The 25,800-nt window shown below is 35.8% G+C and overlaps 1 protein-coding gene across 1 annotated transcript in view; it reads left to right on the top strand.

The window, feature by feature from the left end:
- LOC108687088 (cilia- and flagella-associated protein 58-like) overlaps positions 1 to 25,800 on the top strand; it is a 383,240-nt gene that overhangs the window by 214,177 nt on the left and 143,263 nt on the right. The window contains exon 11 of the mRNA XM_018192691.1: positions 22,012 to 22,271. Within this exon, the coding sequence (XP_018048180.1) occupies positions 22,012 to 22,271 (260 nt within the window). The remainder of the gene's footprint in view (positions 1 to 22,011; positions 22,272 to 25,800) is intronic.

Raw genomic sequence — 25,800 nt, 5'->3', positions numbered from 1 at the left:
CGACAGAAATTCGAACATTTCAGCCGCTATAATATTAAAAATCTACATATCAATACAAGTACAGCTTAAATGTGAAAGTGGTATTGTAAATCGACGAAGTGTTCTGCGAATAATCCATTCCAACAAATTTCATCTCTTCCATATCTCACTTCATCAAGAGTTATAATACATGGCAATGATTTTCAAAATCATATATAATTCTATGAATGGGCACTACAAGAAAATATGTTTATCACTAAAATCTTATTTACGAAACTACATTTACAAACAATAAAGTGGACAGGCAGAGACTTTGATTTATAAATATCTGGACCGGAATTCTTAATGATGATATAATTAATTATTTTATCGATGGAACATTAAATAGTCGCAAGTATGCACAGATTTTAATAGAAATATTGCAACTATTATTAGAAGATCTTTCACTGAACGTACAATCAATGTGGTCCAACAAGATGGATTCTGCTCATTCTGCACGGATTATTACCGAACGGATTATTGCTAAACAGAAAATTTGGATCGTTGGATTGATCGGTCAGAAAATAACAGTGGGGCACACGTTCTCATAGATTTAACACCTATGGATTTTTATTTGTGGAGAAAGTTAAAACAACAAATATACAGAATGCTAATAACAAGAAGGAGCGTATAAGAAGAATAATGCGTTACGATTGAAATCCGAATGAAATTCGTCACGCAGTGTTATGTATATGGATATATTTCAGAAAATGCATCGATGTTCATCATCATTTTGAATACTTGTTGTAATGGTAAGTGTGCAAATAAATTAGTGAAATATTCGAAAAATACCTTTAAACAATTTATTTCCAATTACAGCAAATCTTGTTATGTTTAAATAAAACCTTCAATGTTTATTTACATATCGTGATGAACTTGAACGATTAGCGTATACCAACAAGAAGAGAAGACACAAAATTATTTGAAGAGTGCCTTGGAATTTATTTTTAATTATATTCAATTATTTTCCATTATTGACTTTGCGTAACCTTGAATGACCTTCAATTATAGATCATCGTATTCATTAAAATGCTCTATTAGAATGTAAATAAAAAAACATATTCATTCTATTTAAAAAAACAGATTTGACCTTTACGCCTAACCTTTACGCCTTCACCTACAAAACAATTATTGACATATTATGTGCCCGTTGAAACCAAGCAATTTTTGTTTGACACTTTTTCTTCTATTGTTGAAAACAAGCGAATTATTCAGGTGACCTGTTTTAAATGCCCTTCTCTGTATAAAGGACAGCGTGTGATGTATGGTGCGGTCGCGTGGCACGAGTGGATGCAATATATATATGCAAGAAGGATGATTGAACAGTGTGAAAGAGTTAGATTATATGCATGTATGAATGTAGAACCATGTCTACTGTAGCTATGGAAGTGCTGATGGGAGAATTACCTTGGATATACGAGATAAAAAGGCGTGTGAATATGTTTCAGATCAGGAAGACTGAGAGAGTGACATGTGTGGAAGGGATAACTGAGGAAATGATGAATGAGAAAAGCTTGACGGAGTATAAAAAAATGATTGATGAGACCTTGATAGATGAATGGCAGAGTGCGTGGAATGGAAATAATAAAGGTGGTTACGCATGGATAAAGGTGGTTACGCGTGAATAAAGAATGTTAGCTGTGTCAAGAATTGTGTATGGATTGATCAAAGTCTGTTTAAGGGATATCTCCTACGAGACATGGAAACATGAATGGTTATCTGTATGATAGGAAGATAGCTGCGACTGCTTAGCTGATAGAGCGTGGATAGTCGCTCGCTTCGACCAGTGAGTTGCTTGACAGGACTTACATTCTGCAGGCGTACTAGTAGTTACGGCATAAGCTGGGACGCGCTGATTGGACGTTTCCAATCCCACGCCACAGAGGTCATGCGAGTTAAGCACTCGAGTAGGTATCGTACATAAAATTGCAAGAGTAAATTGGAGGAGGATCGCCCCGAATTTGATCCTAGAAGAGCCGTTCTGTTTGTTGTCGTTAACGGCTGTCACCTCTTCGACTTCTTCACGCCTTGTTGGGTTTTCTTCTGAATAATTTTTATCCATTCCGCTTGGGGAGGGGAGTTCAAGCCAAAGTTCTTCAGAGTTCTTCTGTCGCGTCTGCATTCCTCCTTCCGATTCAGGTGCCGATGATTTCATGGTTTTAGAGATTAGTCCTTTACCGACCGCTTTCATCGGTTTCCCGCATTTTTTGGATTGAGGCTCAGGAGGGAGTTTTTTTTCTTTCTTGCATTTTCTTACCTTTTTTCTAGCAGTCTCTTTTGGGGATGGGATCCGGAGGACATCAGACCGAGGTCCGCCAAGACTTCCGGCAGTATCTATCTAAGTTCCTTCCTAATGTAATTGAATGGTGTAGAGAGGCTAGTGATATAGAGGGAGGAAGGCCCTCCCTCTTTGCTTAAAGGTCACCTTAATCATCCTGGATGGATCCAGGACGGTAGATCCTCTCTTTATCGTGAGTCTAACTACTTCCAGAGCCAATTTCTGTTCCCTCGCCGAATCAGTCCAGCTCAGGGCTGTGATTTCCCGGAGGGAATGTCCAAGAAGGAAGAGGGAACTTCCTTCTTGGATATGGGAGATCAAGATCTTCCATATCTTCTTCATCGAGGGAAACAGGGCCGAGATGCGAACTCTCCTTTACTCCCCTTGTTCCGATTCTCTATGACCTCCAAGATATAACACCTGAAGGTGCTTTTCGGATTAGTCTCGATCCTCTTTAAGCCGGCGAGCTTTACTCTCGCAGCAATGTCAACAAGAGAGGTTTTCAGTTTTTCTTACAAAGATCCACCTCCCTGCTCCTTGCCGACCTTTTATTAAGGAGAAGGACATACGATGTTCATTTATTAGATGATCAACCTCCTCCTCCTTTTTTTCTTTGGGCTCGTAGATCAACACTTTCCGCTTTTGCTTCCTACTCAATGCAGAGAACTTGCTTCTCCAGGAATAGGTCTTCGCTGTTCTTCCCTTTACCCGCGAGGTTTGTGCCCTGATTCGAATCCTGCTTAGCCTCGAAGGAATCTTCGGCCCACCGAATCGTGTCTCTGTCATTCTCTCTGTCCGCCTCGATGATCTCCAAGAAGTCTCCAGTAAGAACAACGCTAGCCAATTTTCTTTTGATGATCCATGGCTCGAAAAGACCCAACCCAAACGTACTGGAAGGTCCGACAGTTTTGGAAGATACGCCTTCCACTGTCTCGGTTAAGATCATTGGGGCTGGTTAAGATCATTACAGGTGAAGGGAAATGGATTTTCGCTCGAATCCTCTATATACTTCTTCCCTGGATGTAGACAGATATCGGATCCGATCACCCGATTCCAGAGCCGCATGAAAATACTGAGCTCCCAGGAGAGATTAACTTCCACCACTATGAGCTGAGTTTTTGCAGATGCCGTTGTCATCTGCGGTGCATAACGTGAGTAGTCCTTCACAGGATTCGCCAATAATCCGATCGGTAAAGGGGCAATATCCCCACAGGCTGCACGAGCCATCCGATCTCCTTGCGATAGAAATTCTTTATTCTCCATATTTTTGTTGTGGATAGAGTTGTTTTATAAATCGCTCCAAGTCGGGTATACAATTTTCTTTCCGAGTTCAGTTTCCCTCTTGGTCTACGATTTTCTTTTCGGAGGTTGTACACAGCGCTTCTATCTAACTGGGGCTACGTACAGTGTGCATTCTCCGTTTCACCATTCCTGAGCCGGATGCCCCGCCAGCAAGCACTGGCAGCGGCTCCAGCCCAGTGAGGAAAAGAAATGAAGGAAGCCCACCAAAGAGGCATACCACAATGAGGAGGAAGTCCCCCCTCTCTCCTATCTTAACATACCTTCGTTTCTCTCAACAATGTCTATATAAATAGAGTTATTCAGAGGAGCAGTTCAATATCAGTGCATTTCTTGCTGATGAAATGAATGGCAAGGTTCATGAAATGTTGGCATTAGCAATGAATAAAGATACTGCGATAAGTCCTTCTGTATCTTTGATAATAATCCCCGTGAAAGCCTAAAAAAGGTTATTATTTTTTATATATATTAAATCTCAATTAGAAATTTAACTTTCTACAATTTTTTTGCTTGCGGTTTCGTTTACAGTGTCTAAAAATCTATAAGAGCAGTAGTCTGGAAGTAATTTTTTATTGTAAACTAGATAGGAGAAACCCGGGCAAAATGGATACCCTAAAGATTAAAGAATTTTACAAAAACTACTACTGGTAAATACAAAAAACAATGTGCTAATTTCAAATGTACTTTATTAAAGCTTAAAATATAATAAACAGAACTTTTAAACATTTGATAGTTTAAAAATATTAATAAAGATATGGTTATAGGAAAAACGATTCTTCACTTTGCTCCGACCCGACTCGGATAAAGCGATAGAGAGACAGGACAAAGTAAACATCAATAGGCACATATATTTATGCATCATTAATAAGTTAATGAAATAATTAAAAAATTAATACTTATATTTTTTCACTATAGATTTTCTAACTGTTTTCTTCGCAGAATTTTCAGATTCGCATGGCAAACTGCGCAAACAAATAGATTTTTCTACCGGCCTTGATTAGTTTTTCTTTTCTAATTATTGACCATCTATAATAATAAAGGATGAAAAATATAATAGGCAGAAATAATAGAACAAATATAATAGGTAAGTCAGTGCTTGCAAAGATTTGCACAATTTCGGCCTGATTTTGGCAGGATGGGGGAGAGGATCATCAAAATCAGCCCGAAATTGTACAAATTTCACATGATGAACGCTCATGATGCTCTGGCTCAGGAGCATCCATATATCAGAAATACATTGGGAGCGCACCTTCCGCCAAATTATTATTGAAACGTTTTTTTAAATAATTTATTTCTAACTTTCTTAACATAAAAATTTCTTTGTATGTATTAGATAAGAAATATATTAGAAAACCACGTTAAGATATTGTATAAGTATATCATTAAGGAATAAATTATGAATAAATTAACAATAGAAATTTTTAGGGTCGCTCCTAATCCAGGGCGTTACGGCGGTTCGAGCGATGGTGGGGATTAGCTCGCCGGAATTAGCCCGAATGTGCAAATCTTTGCGACCACCGAGATAATGGAAGATGATGGGCAAAATGAATAAGTGACCAGCAAATTGGCTTTATTTTGTCCGGCAAGGATTTTTCAAAAAGAATCAAAATAAAATCAAAACTAGTAGTAATTATTTTACGAAATTCGTGATAGAGCAAGACAAACAAACACACATGCATTTAAAGGACACAATATATAATAATTACAATCCTATGAAAGTGTGATTTTATGGAGAAAAACTCACCTCGAAATAACGAAAGTTTATCGTCGATTTCGAATTTTATATTCTTTATATCTATCAAAATGCGTTCCCCTAATAACTCAATTGCTTGCGACAGACAATAAACAGGTGAGGTTACGTTTGTTTCAATTCTTGCTAACATATAGTATACTAACATAAAGTAATGAGTGTTTGTTTTGCCCGGAGTCTATTTTGCCTTATAGTACTATATAGTTTTCCTTATTTAATCGCCTTTCTTGCAGCGAGAGCATCCGTTTTTGCCGCACCGTCAGATCCAGCGATCTCCAAAATTAGCACTTAGAGATCCCAAGTAATTCCAAGGAAATCTTTTCTCTAATGATATAGGCTTCATAACAGCCGTTGTTTAATCAGGAATAACCGTCACTGTGCACTGCTTTAAAGAGACTCCTCCTCTTCTTTTTTTCTTCTTCTTATGCTCCAGGAAATATCGACTTAATGATCCGATTACTCTTTGCGTGCAATCGCGAGAGCATTTAGTTCTGGTTATCACCGCCTCCTTGCGAGTTATCGTTTTCTTTTTTCTATCTATAACCTCAATCCATGTTTCCCTTCTTTCAGTAGGGCCATAGAAGAAAGAAGAGGCCTCTTGAGGCCTCACTGAAAGAAGGGAAACATAAGTTGAGATTATAAGACAAAAGAAGTTGGGTCTCAAAGAAGCCATAGAATAGGTTCCCCTGATTTAAATGAAATGATTACTACTATAGAGAATGGTCGCAGCATTCCTCATCGTGCAAGGAGGTTCAATAATTTTTTTTGAAAAATAACTCAAAGTGGACATGATCAGAAATACGCCTTACTTCCGTCCCATTTTCTTTTTCTTTTCTCGTTGTTTTTTGAAAAAGAAGGAAAAAGAATTATGTTAAAATCACGCTACATATACTTCATCTTCACAAAGATGAGGGAAAAGAATTATTGAAAGCTTCTCGAAGATAGATCTCGCTCCATTTCTCTCTCTGTCTGGTGGCGGGTAAACACTCGCCTCCCTATAAGCTTTCGAAAGAGAGATCTGAAATCGCAAACTCTTCTTCCGTCGTTAGGAATTTAACATTCCTAAAGGAAAACGGAGGCGCAAATTATCAATAAATATCCCAAATTATCGCAGATGACGGGAATTGCTGGAAGGTAATCTCAATGCCGTTGTCTCCTATTTCCTTTCTTGTATGCTTCAACTCCGAGCCAAATGAGCCCGTTCTTATGTCGGAGTAGAGTCAGTTCTGCTTGGAGATTGTCAATGTCCATTACAACTCAGAACTCAGCCCTTGTTCTGGTTTTTCTAGTGCAGTCGTGATTAGTCTCCTACTTACATTCTAGAGGACTTTAATTATCGGTACCTAGAGATTACTTGAGGAAGTAATGATTTTTCCCTCACACGGAACTGCTCCATCACATCCGTTGCGATATCCTGATTAGAGAGTTTGCAAAGCTCTTCGACGACAAAGCGAGAAGAAACAAGGACTGCAGTATCAGTACTGTTGATCCTCATCTAGGATTTACTCAAGTGCATTATAACATTTGCCTAAGAGCGATATCTCAAAAAAAGAGTCAAAAAAAAAAGATCTTTCTATACCCTCTTCTCCATTTTCCCATGAAATAAAAAATTCTGGAACTTATACGTAGTACTCAACATTTATTTAATGACAAAAAGACATTAGATTATTAGATCTGTTCAAGGTATAACCAAATAAATAGAAAAAAAACCAATGAAGAATTCATGAAGGTAAATATTCACTTTCCGAAGAAACCTTTCCGATGATCTTGAACTTGACATATGTTATCAAGGTCATAACGCTAACATTTAACAGGTTTTAGTTATCGCTTGTTATTTGTTAAAAAGTTAACAACAAAAATTTAAAAAATGATAGTATTGAGAGTACAAATTAGTTCAGTCCGTTTTTTTGTGCATTTATTTCAAAACAAAATGAATGAACAGATCAATTAAATTATTGTCCATCGCTGCCTACTACTTCTTCCCATCTCTCAGGCAATTTTCGAATTCCATCTCGAAAAAATGACTCGTCTTTGGAGGCGATCCAATTTTGGAATCAATTTTCGATTTCTGAGAAAGAAGTGAACCGTGACTTGCTGCATCCTTCGGAACAACCAATAATCAGAAGGAATAATGTCCGGAGAATACGGCGAATGCGGTAAAACATCCCATTTGAGCGTTTCCAAATATTTTTTACGACTTTAGCGACATGAGGCCGAACATTGCCATGAAGAAGAATAACTTTATCATGTTTTTACTCGTATTCCGGCCGTTTTTCTCGCAATGCTCGGCTCAAACGAATCAATTGTAGCTGATACCGATCGCCCGTAATGAAATCGCCAGGTTCAACAGTTCATAGTAAACAAGATCCTTTTGGTCCCACCAGATACAGAGCATAATCTTCGAATCATGAATGTTCGGCTGTGATGTTGATGTTAAGATCGATGGCAATGATTGACCGGGCTTAGCGTAGTACTTTTTCTTTTTGGGGTAGAATATCCACTTCTCATCGCCAGTCACAATCCAATGCAAAAAATATTTTCTCTGTTGTCTTTGAATCAGCTGTTCGCAAGTGAAAAATCGCCTTTCAACGTCTCTCAGTTTCAGTTCATAAGGCTCAATTTCCTTGTTTTTGAATCATTCCCATGGCTCTCAATCGTACAGAAACGGCTTGTTGAGTCAGCCCCAATGATTCTGCAAGCTCCTCTTGCGTTTGACTCTGATGTTCTTCGAGTCATGCCTCTAATTCTTTGTCTTCGAATTTTTTTGGCTATCCAGAGCGAGGCTTCTTCAATGCTGAAATCTCCATCCTTGAAATGTCGAAACCATTTGATGGTTTCCACCTACATGATTTATCAGTTGGAGCAGTGTCACCATAAACTTCGACAAGCATTCGATGGACTTCAGTCGCACTTTTCTTCCAGAGCAGAAAATCAGAGAAGATCAGATCAATTAAAGCAGAAAATCAAAATGTCCCGCAAATGCTGCTTGGTTAACACAAAATTCGACATTTCAAACATATTAAAAATCAAGGTTTTTGTATGAAACTCAAATCGATTTAAACCGATTATTATTAACAGATGTTTAATCTCTCTGAAACCGCCAAAATCAGCTATCACTATGAACCATTCACAACAGCTGGAGCAATCTTTAGGGAAACGGATCGAACTAATTTGTACTCCCAATAGTATAACTGGGGAGATTCGAAAGCCAGGTCTTCTGAGAGGAACACGGAGCGCATACTAGTAAGTGCAAAGGATACTCGTAAGGAAGGTTTCGGCGATATCAGTGTATACGTAAACAATACGATGAGAATATCAATGAAGCCATGTGACATCACGTATCATTGAGAGACTGCAGCCGCCGCACAAAATGCGTCGCGGGCCGCTGCCGCCACCGCCGCCGCCACTGCCGCCGCTACGCTGCACTCACCCCAAAATGCGTTGCGGGTTGCCGTCATAACCGTGGACGCTGTCTCATATACTTACTATTTTTCTCTCTGCATTGCTGTTTTCTCCTATCTCCCTTTCTCTTTTCATACGCAAAACTATTTGACATGTCACCACATATACGAATAATAATCATCAATCATCAATGTAATTTTGATACAATTGCGATATTGCCAAGTAGTGGGCATAATGATATAAAAAAACATTAATTTTAATCAAATTGTGCGAGTTAATTTTCATATTTGTTATTTTTTTTCTTTTTTCTTACAATGGATAGCATAGGATAAGTCGAATGGGAAATAAAGAAAGTACATATAGTGAACGAAAAATTTTTTATTCACATTTTATTACATTATTTTTTTCATACCTATTAAATACTGAAGTTGATAATATTCTTCCACGGATACTTTCTATATAAAAATTATGCGTTCCGCGGGTTTCTTCCGTGTCCAATCTTGGAATTCCAACGTCTTGTGTACCTTGCAGTCTACTTCATCAGGGTGAGGAGTAGCTTGATACTGAGCTATTTCGGATCATTTCTTTTTATATATTATGCTACTTGTTGGAGTAGTGGAGGGAAAGAAGAGAATTGTGGGCGAGGGGAGGAGGAGCGGGGCGAAATTGGTCAGTCCTCAATAACCGGGAGATAGTAATTCCATATTTTATTTATGTTGTAGCCATTATCTTTATTTAGATTGTTAGGATGTTTTTGTATCTCTGTGGCTTCTTTATATTTTCTTGGAAAGTATGATGTAATGTTGTCTATTGTAGACGTTTTGTCAAACAGTATTTGATGTTGTGTTCTGATAATTGCGTGATGCATCTGCTGATTGCATAACGTATTTTAACCTGATATCACGTGGTATTCTTTCATCCGTAGTTTGACCATTCTCTCAGTTTCTCCAATATATACTTGCCCGCAGAAACAAGATATTTTGTACACTCCTGCGGAATTGAGTGGAGGTCTTTGATTTTTAGGATTTCTTTTGTCCTATATATTTTGAATGGTTTAAAGATAGTTCAGATATTGTGTTTATTTAACATCCGGTCTGTTGTTCCTTTGACATAGTGATTGAATTCTGTCTGTAGATGTTCAGAAAAACACCCAAAAGATCAAAAGTTTGATTACATTATATAGACGATACATTCGTGATATGGAGACACGACAGAGCCGAACTCCGTAAATTCCTTATTTTCCTCAACAATCAACATCCAAATATCCATTTTATTAGAGACATAAAGGAAAACGGAAAACTTTCCTTCCTAAATGTTCTTGTCTCCAAGAAAGCTGACGGTACCTTAGGCCATCAAATGTACAGAAAACCAACACATAAAAATAGATACTTACATGCCAAGTCACACCACCACCCAGCACAAAACAATCTGCAATCAATTCACTTGTACATAGAGCTTTCAACATCTCTGACAAAGAACATCTACAAACAGAACTCAATCATTTAAAAATAGTTTTACAGAAAAATGAACACGACAAAAAAGACATAATCAATAAACATGCAAACAAGACAATGGTTTCTGACAAACAATCAGACGAAAGAATCCATTCTCTCATGTCAAAGGAACAAGATCGAATTGGTGGGATATTAAACAAATACAATATCCGAACTATCTTTAAACTACCCAAAAAGATTGGACAAACCTTAAGAAATAAATCAAAGATCTCTACTCAGCTTCGCAGGAGTGTACAAAATACTTTGTTCCTGATGACAAGTATACATTGGAGAAACTGGGAGAATGATCAACTTATAGATAAAAGAACACTAACGTGATGTCAGGTTAAAACATGCAATCAGCATTATCAGAACACAACATCGAAACAGGACATCAAATACTGTTTGACAAAACAATCACAATAGCCAATATTACATTATACTTTCCAAGAAAATATAAAGAAGCCACAGAGATACAAAAACATCCTAATAATCTAAATAAAGATAATGCCTACAACATAAATAAAATATGGAAAACTATTCTCCCGATTATTGAGGACTGACCGATTTTCCCCACCTCTCTTCCTTTCCCCACAATTCTCTTCTCTTCTTTTCCTTCACTACTCCAACAAGTAGCGTAATATATAAAAAAAGAACTACCTGGAGAAACAGTTCAATATCAAGCTGCTCTGATGAAGTGGACTGCAAGATTCACGAAACGTTTGCATTCCAAGAATGGATCTGGACACGGAAGAAATCTGCGAAATGCATAATCTTTATACTAAAGTTAATAGTTAGTATTCGACGAGCTGATGTCCATTGATGATGTCGCTATCGCATACAACGTCTTTGGACGCAATGTTAGAGAATCGCGTATACTTGACATCGATCATATCGACGAGTCGAGCTAATTCGAACGTTACATCGATACACCCGTAAAACTCAAACATACGGCGTAATATCGTTTCAGTCATGCATACGGACGAAGAATCGAGACGTACGAGCGTAGCATCGTTCAGCGTGCAAACTTTAATGGTTAGCGATCCAACGCTCAAATAAAACTGTCTTTGTATTCGTTTTGAAGAATCTTGTAAATATTCCATCGTTGCTCGTAGAGCTTCCACGCTTCGAAAGATAGCGGCAGTTCAGCGATAATCTCCCAGGACGATCTCCATAACTCAGTGAACTAACATTGATTACAATTTCCAACTTAGCCCGTAGCTGTCAAGTAACGTCTGCTCAGTAAACGCACAGTGCGATGCACTCATTTCATTAATCGTTTCAATCCCTATTTAATTAATCATTAAAATTCCTTTACAATATCAAGTTGCAGCGAGCCTGCTCAGGATTTATCTACAGGCAGTCGTTGTATAGAAAACAATTTATATCATAAGTGCCATTACGAGAAAAGCGATATAGTTATCATTCATACCGTTGCAGCATTCTTTATAATGTAGCCATGATCATTTGCAGCCTGTCGAATTGCTGAAAATATACGCTGCACACATCTGTTATTCTTTTTTTTTTCTTATGGACAGGTATATACGTACATATATACATATGTTTATACATATGTACATACGTATGCGCATACGTAAATACATACATTCATACATACATACATTCATGTATACGTTCATACATACAATAATATAAAACGCTCGATTATTTGACAAAGCAAAACAACAAGATCAAATACGAAAATAAAAGTGTTTAGATTACAATAATGGTATACAGGGTCAACAAATCCGGACAAATTTCAATTTAAATTTTTCGCTCTATTGTATCTCCGCCAGAGGTTGTCGTCCGAGAAAGCCTGATTCTAGTAAACAATTCAATATATATTCTCAAATTGGCCAATGGATGTTGAAACCAAGCGAGGAGTATAATCGAAAGGCCGTGATCATCGAAGACTTTCGCGCTGGGTGCTCAGCAACGGAAATAATTCGGTTCTTTGGATACCCCGAGATCAACTGTTCATGACGTGGCAAAATACGGTTTTAGAACAGTCCAATAAAGGTTTCAGGATGCCAACGAGGAAGAGACACTCGAAAGAACACACTGCGAGGACCTCCGCAGTCGTTGAAAGAACTCAAGCGCTGATTTCGGATGACCCAAGGCAATCGTTGCGCGTTCTGGATGTAGTGAAGCCGTGAATGGAAACTGTGGCGTCCGGAAGGCCATATATTTTTCAGCAGGACGGTGCACCGACTCATACGAGTTATTTGATTCAAAATTGGCTCTCAGACAATGTCAATATGTTTTGATCCAAGGAATTCTGGCCTCACAACAGCCCAGATTTATTAAATCCCTTGGACTACTACGTATGGAGTGTAGTTGAAAGGACTCAAGCGCTGATTTCGGATGACCCAGGACAACCGTTGTGTTCTGATAGATGAAAGGGTCACAAACAAGTCTCGGCATCCCAATGTGATCATTATTGAGTCTAAGGACCGTTATTGAGGCAGTATTTGTTGGCATGGATAGCGCTACATTACAACGCGTGCGTGCGAACGCTTCAGACCGAGAATAGAGGCCATCATTTAAGCTAATGGATATCGTATAATTATACTGTACAAGGATTCCCCAAGTGCCATGTAAAAGGATTTTTTAATATTTTGTAATATTTAATTTTTCATTAAAAACATTTTGTTTATTAAAAAGAAATTGTTCGATTTGTCCGGATTTTGGTAATGCATCCTGTAAATTTGAGACAATATTACGCAGTTCTTGTAGATTCTTGTACAACAACACAATTAATCTAATAATTTAATAATCTAATCGCAAATTTAAAAACGGAACTAATATTATAATTGTATCATAAGTAACTATTGTAAAATGTTGTCTCACCATAATATCGTCGATTCATAAAAGTATCGACGTGATGTATACGATACAATTAAATCTTTTCAAGGGCAAGAATCACATTAAGTCCAAAGAGAGAAGTCAAATGATAAAAAAATATTTTTATATTCATTGTAGATTGATTAACATAAGGGCTATTAGGACTAATAGAATATAATGAAATCATATAATTCAGAGTTATTGTTCGTAACGTAATCCTGAGGTAGACTCTAGGGATTCCATTACGAACAATGACCCTGAATTATATACTTTCAAATAACAAATGATACAAGACTCTTAGGCTCGATTGCACCAACGTTACTTTGATTTTAAGCAAGGTGTAAAACTCTTATTCTCTCTATCTCTTTTTGGCTTTAAAACGAGACAGAGTTTTAAGTTTCGCTTAAAGTCAAAATGACATTGATACAACTGCGCTTTAGCTTTTTAAAAGACAATACAAAGATGTATAGGGCATGTAAAAGTCAACGTAATTAAGTATAAATGTAAGAACTATAATATTATAAATTAAATATATAAAACAATATAAATATAAATAATAATAAAATATAAATAAAAATCGTGATGAAAGTTTTTCAATCGCTATATAAATTAATAAATTTTCTATGACAATGGAAATGAATTTCAAGATTGTGAATTTTGTATTATCTAAGGATGACTCAATCTATTATAAGAGCCGAAACCTATAATGTAATATGTTTTACAACTGTAATGTAACAATATGTGTTATTTATAGAATTGTTTCATACATTTAATTTATAATTTTATAATTTGACTCTTATGTTCCCATCTTTGTCTCTTATATAACTTTACTATATCTTATTAGCAGGGTTCTGACAGTTTATGTTAATCAATCTGTCATAAATATAAGAATATTTTTACTATGAATATAAGACCTATCAGGTGTACAAGTATGAAATGACGATTTGAGAAACAGATAGCGCACCAATACAGTGTGAAGTACAAAGATTTAACATTATATGCCATTTTATTGTACCATCAACAAGTGTCAAACGCGCAAAGTGATTTGATTGAAGAGTGTTTGCATAGTATTGTGTTACAGTGTTTAATATGACGAAATTTGTACCAAATAAGGAGCATTCGCGGACAGCATTAATTTTTTGTTTTCATTTGAAGAAAACTGTTGCGGAATCATACCGATTACTTGGAGAAACTTATAGTGAATATGCTGCATCGCAAAAAACGTGTGAACGATAGTTTCAGCATTTCAAAATTGGAGATTTCGATGTTGTAGACGGAAAACCGTCCAAAAAGTACGAAGACATGGAACTGCAAGCATTACTGGATGAAGATGATTCACAAACACAAAAACAACTCGCACAGCAATTGAGCGTTAGTCAACAAGCTATTTCCAATCGCCTACGAGAGATGGGAAAGATTCAGAAAGTCGACAGATGGGTGCCACATGAATTGAACGAGAGACAGATGGAGAGGCACAAAAACACATGTGAAATTTTGCTCGAACGATACAAAAGAAAGTCATTCTTGCATCGTATCGTTACTGGGGATGAAAAGTGGATTTTTTTTTAGAATCCCAAGCGCAAAATCATGGGTAGACCCAGGCGCACCATCCACATCGACCGCAAGACCGAATCGCTTTAGCAGGAAGACGCTCTGTGTTTGGTGGGACCAGAAGGGTGTGGTCTATTATGAGCTATTGAAGCCTGGCGAAACGGTTAATACCAAACGCTATCAACAACAATTGATCGATTTGAACCGTTCGCTGCTTAAAAAACGACCAAAATACCAAAAGAGGCAACACAAGGTCATTTTTCTCCTTGACAATGCTTCATCACATATGGCAAAAGTTCGGGATACGTTGGAAGCACTCAGCTGGGAAGTTCTATTCCATGCGGCTTACTCACCAAACTTGACTCCTTCCGATTACCACTTGTTTGCATCGATGGGTCACGCACTTGCTGAGCAGCGCTGTGGTTCGTTTTTCACGAAGATGTGAAAAAATGGTTCGCGGCAAAAGGGGAAGATTTTTATTGGCGTGGTATCCACAAATTGCTCGAAAGATGGGAAAAATGTAACTAGCAATGGAGCATATTTCGAATAAATCTTTTTTTATCATTCTTCCGAATTTAACGTATTTTTTTTTGGGAAAAAAATCATTTCATACTTGTACATCTGATACATTACTATGAATATAATATTTTTACCATTTGATTTTTCTTTTTGGACTTAACGTGATTCTCGCCCTTGAACGAAGATTTTATTATATCATATAACATCGTAATGATACTGTTGTGGCCTAATGTTGACGGTTTCTACTGGTTTGCAGCCGGCTGTCGCTGTCGGCCTCTACTGCTTATGTGCACTAGTAAGACGGAAGTCAGAACGAAGAAGAAAGAATGGCGTAGAATTGTATATTATGTACAAGATGTATTTACAATTATTTACAACGCCTTGAGGGCGGCGTAGCGTACATGTGTGGCCCTGAAAAGGATCTGATTTTGCGTCAACGCGTTTGCGATAGCTGACGGAAGGTGTGCTGCGAGTCCACTTCAGCGGAGATACTTGGTTATTGTTCTCATCCACCAGTGACTGTGTTTCCACGCCGGCGGTGTTCCTGGCAGCGTATGCGGGGACTGCTTCCGTGAGCCTATTGGCGGTGGCGTCCTTCAGTCTGCCTCCGCTGTCGCCTTCTGTGATGTTGTCAGCAGGCAGGCTGCAGGCGGCGTTGGTGGTGGCAGCGACATCTTCAGCGATTACCTAGTTCGATCAATGTCGGTGGAGACCAGGTGCTGGCATTGGCTGTCCTATACGTTGATGCAGATTTCTAAGGGGCGTGTACATAACAGGCATCTCGGTGAGATGTCCAGCGGATAGAGTGTCCACGTCCCTGGTGCTAGTAGGCGTGGGTCCGCTCGCGCTGGTGGCCGCTGATCGACTTGGGTGGCATTGATTTTGGAGGCTCCCTTTTCGGTTTCGCAGGTCTTATATGGCCTACTAGATTTTTCTTGCGCGTGGGTTCGCGCCTGCCTTCTGGGGGCTACTCTATGTTGCGGTACTCGCCGTTTTCATTTCGCGAGCCCTTGCGAGAAAGCTTCTCGCGCTCACGCGCCCGTCGCATGTACGGGTTCGCGTTGCCAATTGACGCTTGTAGTCGTCACATACGTCTTCGAAAGGAGGCTCTGGTGAGGTTCAAGTAGTCAAGGTTAAGAGCAGATTATATAGAATACAAGAAAAGGTAATGATTATGAGATATGAGTATAATGCATAAAATTAAACAGGAGAAACTTAGGAGGGTTTGAGGAAGCTCTGAAAAACGATTAAAACTCTGGAAAACGATTAAAAGATTTCAATTTAGATACAATCGTTCGGATACAGTTACGGAGTACTTTCCGGAAAAAATAGATAAGGTCATCGAACAAATCGAGGATGCATGAGGTTCTTAATGAGATTCCATTCTTTGAAGGGAATAATTTGGATGAGTTCCTAGACTTATTCTTAACACAGAATGAACTTACGTTCATGATTAAGAATTTTAAAGTTGGCTCAAGTCCAGGTATAGATATATCGATTATGATATTATTATTAGACGATTGATTATGTGTAGATGCGTCCTTCTTCATATAGGGTCTTTAGAAAGTGCCGAGACACCTAAATAATCTTTGAACGGATAAAGATAATTGAATGAAACTTATAATTGTATGAAGCTCCGAACATTTATCTTAATTCATTTTGGTTTCTGCACAGATTTTACACTAGGCGTCATCAAGATGACATGACCAATCTTTCTCATAGGTAATAATCTCAATCATAGCTTTCCAGAAGAAATAGTTATCCAACTTCTCAATTGTTGCAATTTCCGACTGAGTAACCATATCCGATACTAGTACTTGTTCTTCGTTTTTCTACCTTTTAACCTCAGCATGGTTATTCTAACTAATTCACGACTATTCTAACCAATTCAATCGCAAATATCACAATAGTTTTACACACATCTTATCTTATTAGTGCAGTGGAAACGTGCTAAGCCCATAACCTGATATAATTATAAAATCTTTTATTCAAATCACACAGAGTTGTACATACAAAATTAAGAAGACGGTTATACGTGTGAATATAAAGCACGGATAGATATAATAATAAGAAAGAAGATCTTTTAAGAAAAGATAACTATAAAAAGAACATAAAATTGCATTTTTTGGACTACACTCTGATTCGCTTTCTATTATTGAACAATCATAGAGCTCTAGTAACTTGTCCACTGCGGACCGAATCAAAATCGAAACTCCTATCAGTCTTTGTCAATATTTCGACAACAATTATACTGAATTGAATATTTATATCTCGATGTTTTCATTTTATATCATTATTCACACTATGTGGCAACATCGCAATGCATCTCAATCTTTAAATTTTATTTCATTATGCTCACTACTTGGCAACATCGCAAATGTTCAAAATTACTGTATCAAAATTACATTCATGATGTCATCGTGAAACATGTTATGTCATCATATTACAATAACATGTCCTTGAAAAAAAATCTTTCATTACACTAATAAAGCAGTCGTACATCGGCGTTTGCATTTTTTTATCTCGTTTGTGTTGATTGACCAAATTCCATGCATTCCTGAAAAAATGTGATGGAAGGGAATGAAACTTAAAAAGAGCCTGGATAACTGCATTAGTTGTTCAGATCGCTGCAACGGTTTTCAAACGATGCCGTAAAGTTTTACGTTTCAAGATGAAGAGTCTTATATACAGTAAGTTCCTTTTATAATTTTATATATTAGGTGTACAACTTTGCTTCCGCCGTTTTTTTTCCGAAATTCGAGGCTTTATTGTAAAAAACTGGTTATACATTTATGATTCAAAGTATTGTCCATCGCTGGCCACTACTTTCTCCCATCTTTCGGGTAGCGTACGAATCCCGCGTCGAAAAAACTGGTCATCTTTTGAGGCTATCCACGAATCGATCCAATTTTTTACTTCTTCATAAGACCGGAAGTGCTAGTCAGCCAGGCCATGTGCCATTGATCGAAACAAGTGATAGTCAGAGGGAGCAACGTCTGGAGAATACGGCGGATGGGGGACTTCCCATTTCAACGTTTCCAAGTATGTCTTGACCACTTTCGCAACATGGGGTCGAGCATTGTCATGCTGCAAAATCATTTTATCGTGTCTCTCGTTGTATTGCGGCCGTTTGTCTTTCAATGCTCGGCTCAAACGCATCAATTACGTTCGATACCGATCGCCTTGTTCAGTCGGTTTTAACAGTTCATAATACACTACGCCGAGCTGGTCCCACCAAATACAGAGCATGACCTTGGACGTCAAAATCACCGTTCTTGAAGCGTTGAAACCACTCACAACACGTTCTTTCACTAATAGCAGCTTCACCATAAATATTATTTGAGAGCATTCGATGAGCCGCAGATTTCTTCATATTGAAGCAAAAAATTAAAACCTCTCGCAAATGACGAGAATTTGGCTCGTAAACTGACATTTTCAATCGAGAATAACTTTATGATGCAGACAAAACTAATGTTTCTATGGGGTTATGTTGACAGATGCCCAAGTTTATTGTATGACGTCTATTTATTTCGACCACCACTTACCGCTAAAGCCATCTATAGGAAAACGGCGGAAGCAAAGTTGTACACCTAATATAATTTTTTATATCTTTTCTCTACAGTTTGTTTTCTGTCTTCCTTTTTCTCTAATATGTATTATTTCTTTTTCTTCAGAGCACCTTCTTGTAACCCCGTCATACACCTTACATTCGGAAGAAGATTTACACTGAAACCTACAGCTTACAAATACTTGGATGTTGGGATCGCTGTGAGATCTATGTACTTTGAAATTGCAATTGAAGTAACAACATAATCTTGTCTCATGCAATGTGGCAAGCTTTCATCGAAAGACGTGTGGATTGAGTGGATTCGTGTCAACATATCAATCGTATATTCATTATCATTATTAGTCTAAGATATTGTGATAGAAAAATGTGTAAAAATGCCTGAATATGGTCAAACTGACACTGTGCAATACATGAATCTATATATGAAGCCATCAATTGTGCTCTTCATGTTCGAACATGAACATTCAAACTTGAACATTATGCTGAGAACGTGTACTCTGAGTTGTGCCAGTATACGTACATTGTCAATGAAAAATTTAAATATTTTGTAACACTTTTTTGTAAAAATTGTATCATCGATAAGTGTGATGTCATAGATTTTTTGCGCAAAATTTATAATAAAAATTCAAATATAGAATGTGAGTTAATAATTTATGCTTTAGATAATATTGTAAACAGTGTGAAAAGTAAATGTATATTTTATTGTTAATAAGAGGCAGGTGCTAAAAATTCGATTTGAAATAAGCGAAATTAAATTAAAGTTCCTGCTTATACATATTGTAAAAAACTATCTATGTATATATATATATATATTGTAAAACTATGTTAAATAAAAATAAACACATATTTAAACTGTATATCTGGATGTATAGCATTATTCATTTATTCCTTCCTTTCTTCCTTTTTTTATTATCATATTATGCGTGCTGATAGCATCATCGATATTCTTATGAATATGGTGGAATAACACTTTAGTTGATACAATATTAGTTCCGTTTTTAAATTTGCGATTAGATTATTAGGCTAATTGTATTGTTAATTGAAGAAGACTTTGTGAGTCGAAACATTTTAATGTATAAGAATTGAGTGTATCCCAAATATATATTAGGTGTAGTAAAAAGAAATCCATTATTTTTGCATGAAATTGAATGGAAAAATAATGGATTTTTTTTTATTACACCTAATATTTTTATTGTAATCTAACAATTAACTTTTATGCTCGTTATTTTGTTGTCTTTGTCAAATAATTAAGCGTTTTATATTATTATTATAAATGTATGAATGTATATATGAATGTATATACGTATATATATGTATCTGTCCGCATGAGAAAAAAAAAAGAATAACAGATGTGAAAATATATGTGCAGCGCGAACGTTCAGCAATTCGACAGGTTACAAATTATGGCATTATAAAGAGTGTTGCAATGGATGAGTAATAACTATATCGTTTTTCTCGTGGTGGCACTTATGATCTAAATTGTTTTCTTATACAACTCTTTCTTATACAATATGGCCGCATATAGATAAATCCTGGGCAAGCTCGCTAGCTTGATATTGTAAAGGAATTTTATGGTTAAAGGTATTGAAACGATTAATGAAATGAGTATACGGCGTTGTGCATTTACTGAGCACGTTACAACCTGATGGTTACAGGTTATAAATATTTGGAAATTGGAAACGACGTTGATTCACCGAGTTACATAGAGATCGCCCTGGGATCATCGCGAACACGAACTGTCGCTGTTTCTCGAAACGTGCCTCTACGAGCAACGATGGAATATTTACAAAATGCTTCGAAACGAAAACAAAGACAATTTTATAAACATTGGACCGCTAATCGTCAGAGTTTGCACGCTGAACGATGCTATGCCGTATGTTTGACGGGTATAATGTTCGAACGATTAGCCCGACTCGTCAATACAGTCAATGTCAAGTACGCGATTCTCCAACATTTGAAGACACTATATGCGATAGCGACATCTTCAATGGACATCTACAGATCATCCACCAATTGCGAACTATTAATTTTAATATTTAATACGCATGAAAAAAATGATGTAATAAAGTGTGAATAAAAAATTTCGTTCACATCACTATATATACTTTCTTTACTTCCCGACCTATCCTATGCCATATATACCTATCCGTTATAAGAAAAAAAGAATGAATAACAAGTATGAAAATAAACGCGCGCAATTCGGAAGTTAAAATTGATTTTTTTTTTATGTCATTATGCCCACTACTTGGCAACGTCGCAATGCATCTCAATTTTTAATTTTTGTGTTATTATGCATGTGTTATTATACTTTGACAACTTCGCAATTGTATCAATCAATCAAAATTACATTGATGATATCATCATCCGAACATGTCATAACATGTCAAATGATTTTTGATGTGAAAAGAAAAAAGGGAAATAGGAGAAACGGCAACGCGTCGAGAGAAAAATAGTAAATATATGAAGTAGCACGATTGCAACGGCAGCCTGCGACACATTTTGGGTGCGAAGTCCGCGGTGGCTGCAGGGTCCCAATAATACGTGACGTTACAACATGGTGACATGTATCATTGATATCGGTATTTACGTAATCGCCGGAACTTCCCTGTGCCTTTCCTTTCCCTTCCCCCGCATCTACAAATATCTCTGGCACCTTCCTTTTCGTGCCAACGAGTATCCATCGCGCCCCATGCCCCTCTCAGAGGATCAGGCTTCGAATCCTCGTAGTTATATTATTAGTTATATTCTCTTTTTACTATGTAGAACAAAAATTTGCTGCTTTAAAAATAAAAATTTTTTTGAAAACATTATTTTCCTATATAATTTTTATTTTTATATAATAATACATAGAGATTTTCACTCTACCTCTTCCTACTTCAGGGCGTATGATTTCCATGGGAAACTACTTTCATCTCACTTTCATCTAAAACAGGGGGAGATGTGAGATGAAACTCGCTTCACGTAGAAAGTTGTGCTCCGTGGCAAGGAGGGAGATGGGATGGAATTTACTTCGCGTGGGTTACCATTAGATAAATAAGAAAGGATATAGAATAGTTCTTAATAATATATATATAGCAGAAATAAGAAGTTATTTTTTTTAGATGTATATTTTATTAATAACTATTTAATGGATAACAAGCGACAGCTAAAATTTGTTACTCAGAGTCATAATCTTGACAATATATGTCAAGATCATCGGAGAGGTTTCTCCTATAATGAACATTTACCTTTAAATAAATTATAATAATAAATCAAAAATTATAAGTATAGAAAATCATACATTTTGCAGTGTTAAGGAAAGTTGATAAAGAGAAAGAGGAACTTAAGATTGATTTGCAAACTTCCCATACGGAAATAAGCAACTTACGACAACAAATTGAAGAAGCAAAGAAGGAAGAAAAGAGCCTCAGACTAGCTATACATCAGGCAGATTCAGATATCGTACGTCAGAAAAAAGATATTGATAACGTTATGAATGAGCGCGACATACTCGGTACACAATTGGTTCGAAGAAATGATGAACTGAGTCTGCAATACAGCAGGATGAAGGTTTGCTTTCTACAATTTTTGCAGAGAAATTATTGTTATTGTAGCTTTTGTTTGAAATTTATTATAAGATTTAATTAATTTATATTATAAGAATTTATATTGTAAGAAATAAAATTTATATTATAAGAATTTATATTGTAAGAAATAAAATTTATATTATAAGAATATGATATTGTATGGCTTTATAGAATGAAATTGACAAAAGTTAAATTAGAGCTTTTCAAGCCCGGCTAATAATCATGTGTCGTGTCTTATATATTATTCTTAAATGTTACTTTAATCTAATACAATTTCAAAAACGTTTCAATCCTTAATGTGATCTTCCTCAATGAATAACAATTATATATAAAAACCGCATCCTATTACTTACATTAAATATTGTCATTGATTGTATCCGATACTATTACATCATTGTATCTTAGCTTGTGTATCTGCTTGCACATCAATTATGTCTCATATCTTGGTATTTTTTCAAATTCAAATTGAGAGAGGATGTTATTTCTGGACCAAGTATAATGCGAACTATCAAGATATTGTGCAGCTATACTGTAATCGTATATATTGTTATTATTATAAGTTTATAATGTTTTAAAATATTATACGGTCTGATGTGAGGTGATTGTATTACATAGTATGTGATCTGATTACCTGTGATTTCTTTGCCAATGGTTCAGTGTGAATATTAAATTAACCTTTCTTGTTGGTTGTACAGTACAGAATAACAATCAAAATGTACATTTAATTGTCTTATTGTCGATTAGTACAATGTAAGATAGTGAGATCTAAGATAGAGAGAAATGATCTAAAATAAGCAGATAAGCGTCGAATAAATGTTTGATGTGGCTTTGTTTGGGTGCTTTCTAATTGCAATATCCCCAGACACTTTCGGCGAAACAAGTTGCGTTCCAATTGTCCGTTATCATTGACACAACGCTACATAGTGACAATTACATGTTACTAAGCGGCGGCTATAAGTGAGGACGATGTTGGCCGGTACTTTTACTTTTTTTTATTTAATGCAGGCGGAAAAAATCATACATTTAATCTAAATCTACCCGAAACGAATCTCAACCATGCGTACACACATTCTGTTCCAACTGAATCGTACACAATGATACACTTTGTACATTCCTATGTACGTTTGTGTTAAGCAATTGGAAAGCACCCTTTGTTTAGACCAGGGAAAAATAGATAGCGCTTCAGAAATCAACCCGAAATGTGCAACTAATTCTGAGCACTGATTTAAACCAATTGTTTGTTCTTTAATATGTATCATTTCAGATACCGTTCTTTTTATGATGATTTAAGATGATTCATTGTCTAAGATGTGCATGTTATCCCAATCGAATTCATGATTTTGATATAGGATAACTATGGATAATACACCAGTTAGGAAAATATGTCACTCGTTGTGTTTAATAATGACACTGACTAGCAGCGCTTGTGCCAAAAAAATTATTTACAATTGTGTGTTTAATGTGTTGCATAAGTATCAAAATTTCCTGACAGTATTGTTTTTATGAGGTAAATATGGCACGAAAATGTGCTTCTTATAATTTTTATAGTATTTTATATAAGTTATTGTTCAAACATTATTTAGCTCGATTATCTTGTTAACCTATTAATATAGAAAATATTCAGTATATATTGATTCATTTTCTTAACAGCCGTATTATTGTATTGTATAGACTTATCATAAGATGAAATGGTATCTTGGGACAATATATCACTATTTTTGTTAGGGTAAAATGCCAGTAGTCATTTTCTCTAATATATAAATTAGGGTACTATAAACAAACATTTTGTCGCATAATCCCGTTGTGGAATATATCAATTCAATCGTATTGACAAATAATTAATAAATAAATTAAAATATTTATTTATTAATTGATTATTATTATGTTGTATTATATTAATTTACTTCAATTAAAAATTCTGAATAGAGAATACAGTTTTTTAATCCATTTTAATGATTAAATTATTTTGATTATTGGAAACTTAGACTACTTATTGTACTATAGTAAATATAATAAATATAAATATAGTAAATATAAATAAAGTAAAACAAATATCTATTTATACGTTTCATATTTACACATTACATATTTTTACTTCTAAAAATGATCCAAAATGTAATTAGATAATATCTAATTATTGCAGATAATATCTAATTATTGGATTCACGAGGACTGTTTGTCGAAAGATATATTTATGCTGTTAAAAACGGCAAAGTTTATCTTACATGTTGTATAATTTAATCTATCGAAATTATTATTTATATACAAAAATCCTAATAATCACCGATAATCTAGCAAAAAACATAGATGTATAGTTAATTAAAAAATTTATATACAATATATGTTTAGATATACAATATATTTAGATATACGTGGATCGTTTGATAAGTTTGGTAAATTTCCATGAAATGGCGCTACAATCCATTTGATGACGCGACATCTCGAAAGATTCATTTTTCGAACCCCTTCAGGTCAAATTTCAGCCAGAAAGGACGCATAGTTCACGTTTGGTAGTCATTTGAAGCGAGATTGGCGCGCATAAAAGTGCTCTTCCATCAAGACAACGCGCCGTCCCACAAGTCGACCATTGCAATGACAAAACTACGAATTGGGCTATGAATTGATTCCTCATCCATTCTATTCTCTGGATTTGGTCCCGCGTGACTTCTTTCTGTTCCCAAACTTAAAAACTTGGCTCTGTGGGAAGAAATTCTCGTCAAATGAAAAAGTCATTGTCGCCGTCAATGAATATTTTGCAGACTTTGAGATAGCCTACTTCAAATGACTACCAAACTATGCGTCTTTTCTGGCTGAAATTTGGCCTGAAGAGGTTCAAAGAGTGGATCTTTCGAGATGTCGCGTCATCAAATGGATTGTAGTGCCATTTCATGGAAATTTACCAAACTTATCAAACGACCTACGTATATTTAAAATTAAAATACCGTAAACGTTTCGACTCACAGAGAATCTTCTTTAATACAATATAAATCTAAAACATTCTTACAGTCTAATTAAAATTTCTTACATTCTAACGAACAGTCAGCCATCCGTCGTCTTCTATAAAAATTCTTTGTAATTTTTCAAAATAATTTGTCATAATCATACAAATCGAACAGATCCATTTCGTCAAGAGCAATCAAGATTGAATCCTCGTTTAATAATGAGAACCATGTTAGTCAAATTGTGTGTTATGTTCGTTAAGATATAAAATGTTCTAGATTGAAAAGTAATTTTCATGAAATTACAACAAAATTTAAAAACGCAATTCGGAGTAATAATCGGATTAAAATTTACGTAACATAGAGTAATCTAAATATAACATAGAGTAATCTAAATAAAACTAAATATAACTGCAATAACGATAATATTCTTAATAATTCTTTGAATATGTTATGTATGTAATGTCTAAAAGAGGACTAACAATACACTAACAGATCGCAAGAGAGTGATTTTTAAATTATATTATATATAACGAGCTTAACTATAAGTAATGACTTGTATATATATATATA

Source organism: Atta colombica, unplaced genomic scaffold (genome assembly GCF_001594045.1).
Source record: "Atta colombica isolate Treedump-2 unplaced genomic scaffold, Acol1.0 scaffold20, whole genome shotgun sequence".
Classification (NCBI taxonomy): domain Eukaryota; kingdom Metazoa; phylum Arthropoda; class Insecta; order Hymenoptera; family Formicidae; genus Atta; species Atta colombica.
Note: the sequence above shows the minus strand (reverse complement) of the source record. Positions and strands in the feature narration are given on the sequence as shown.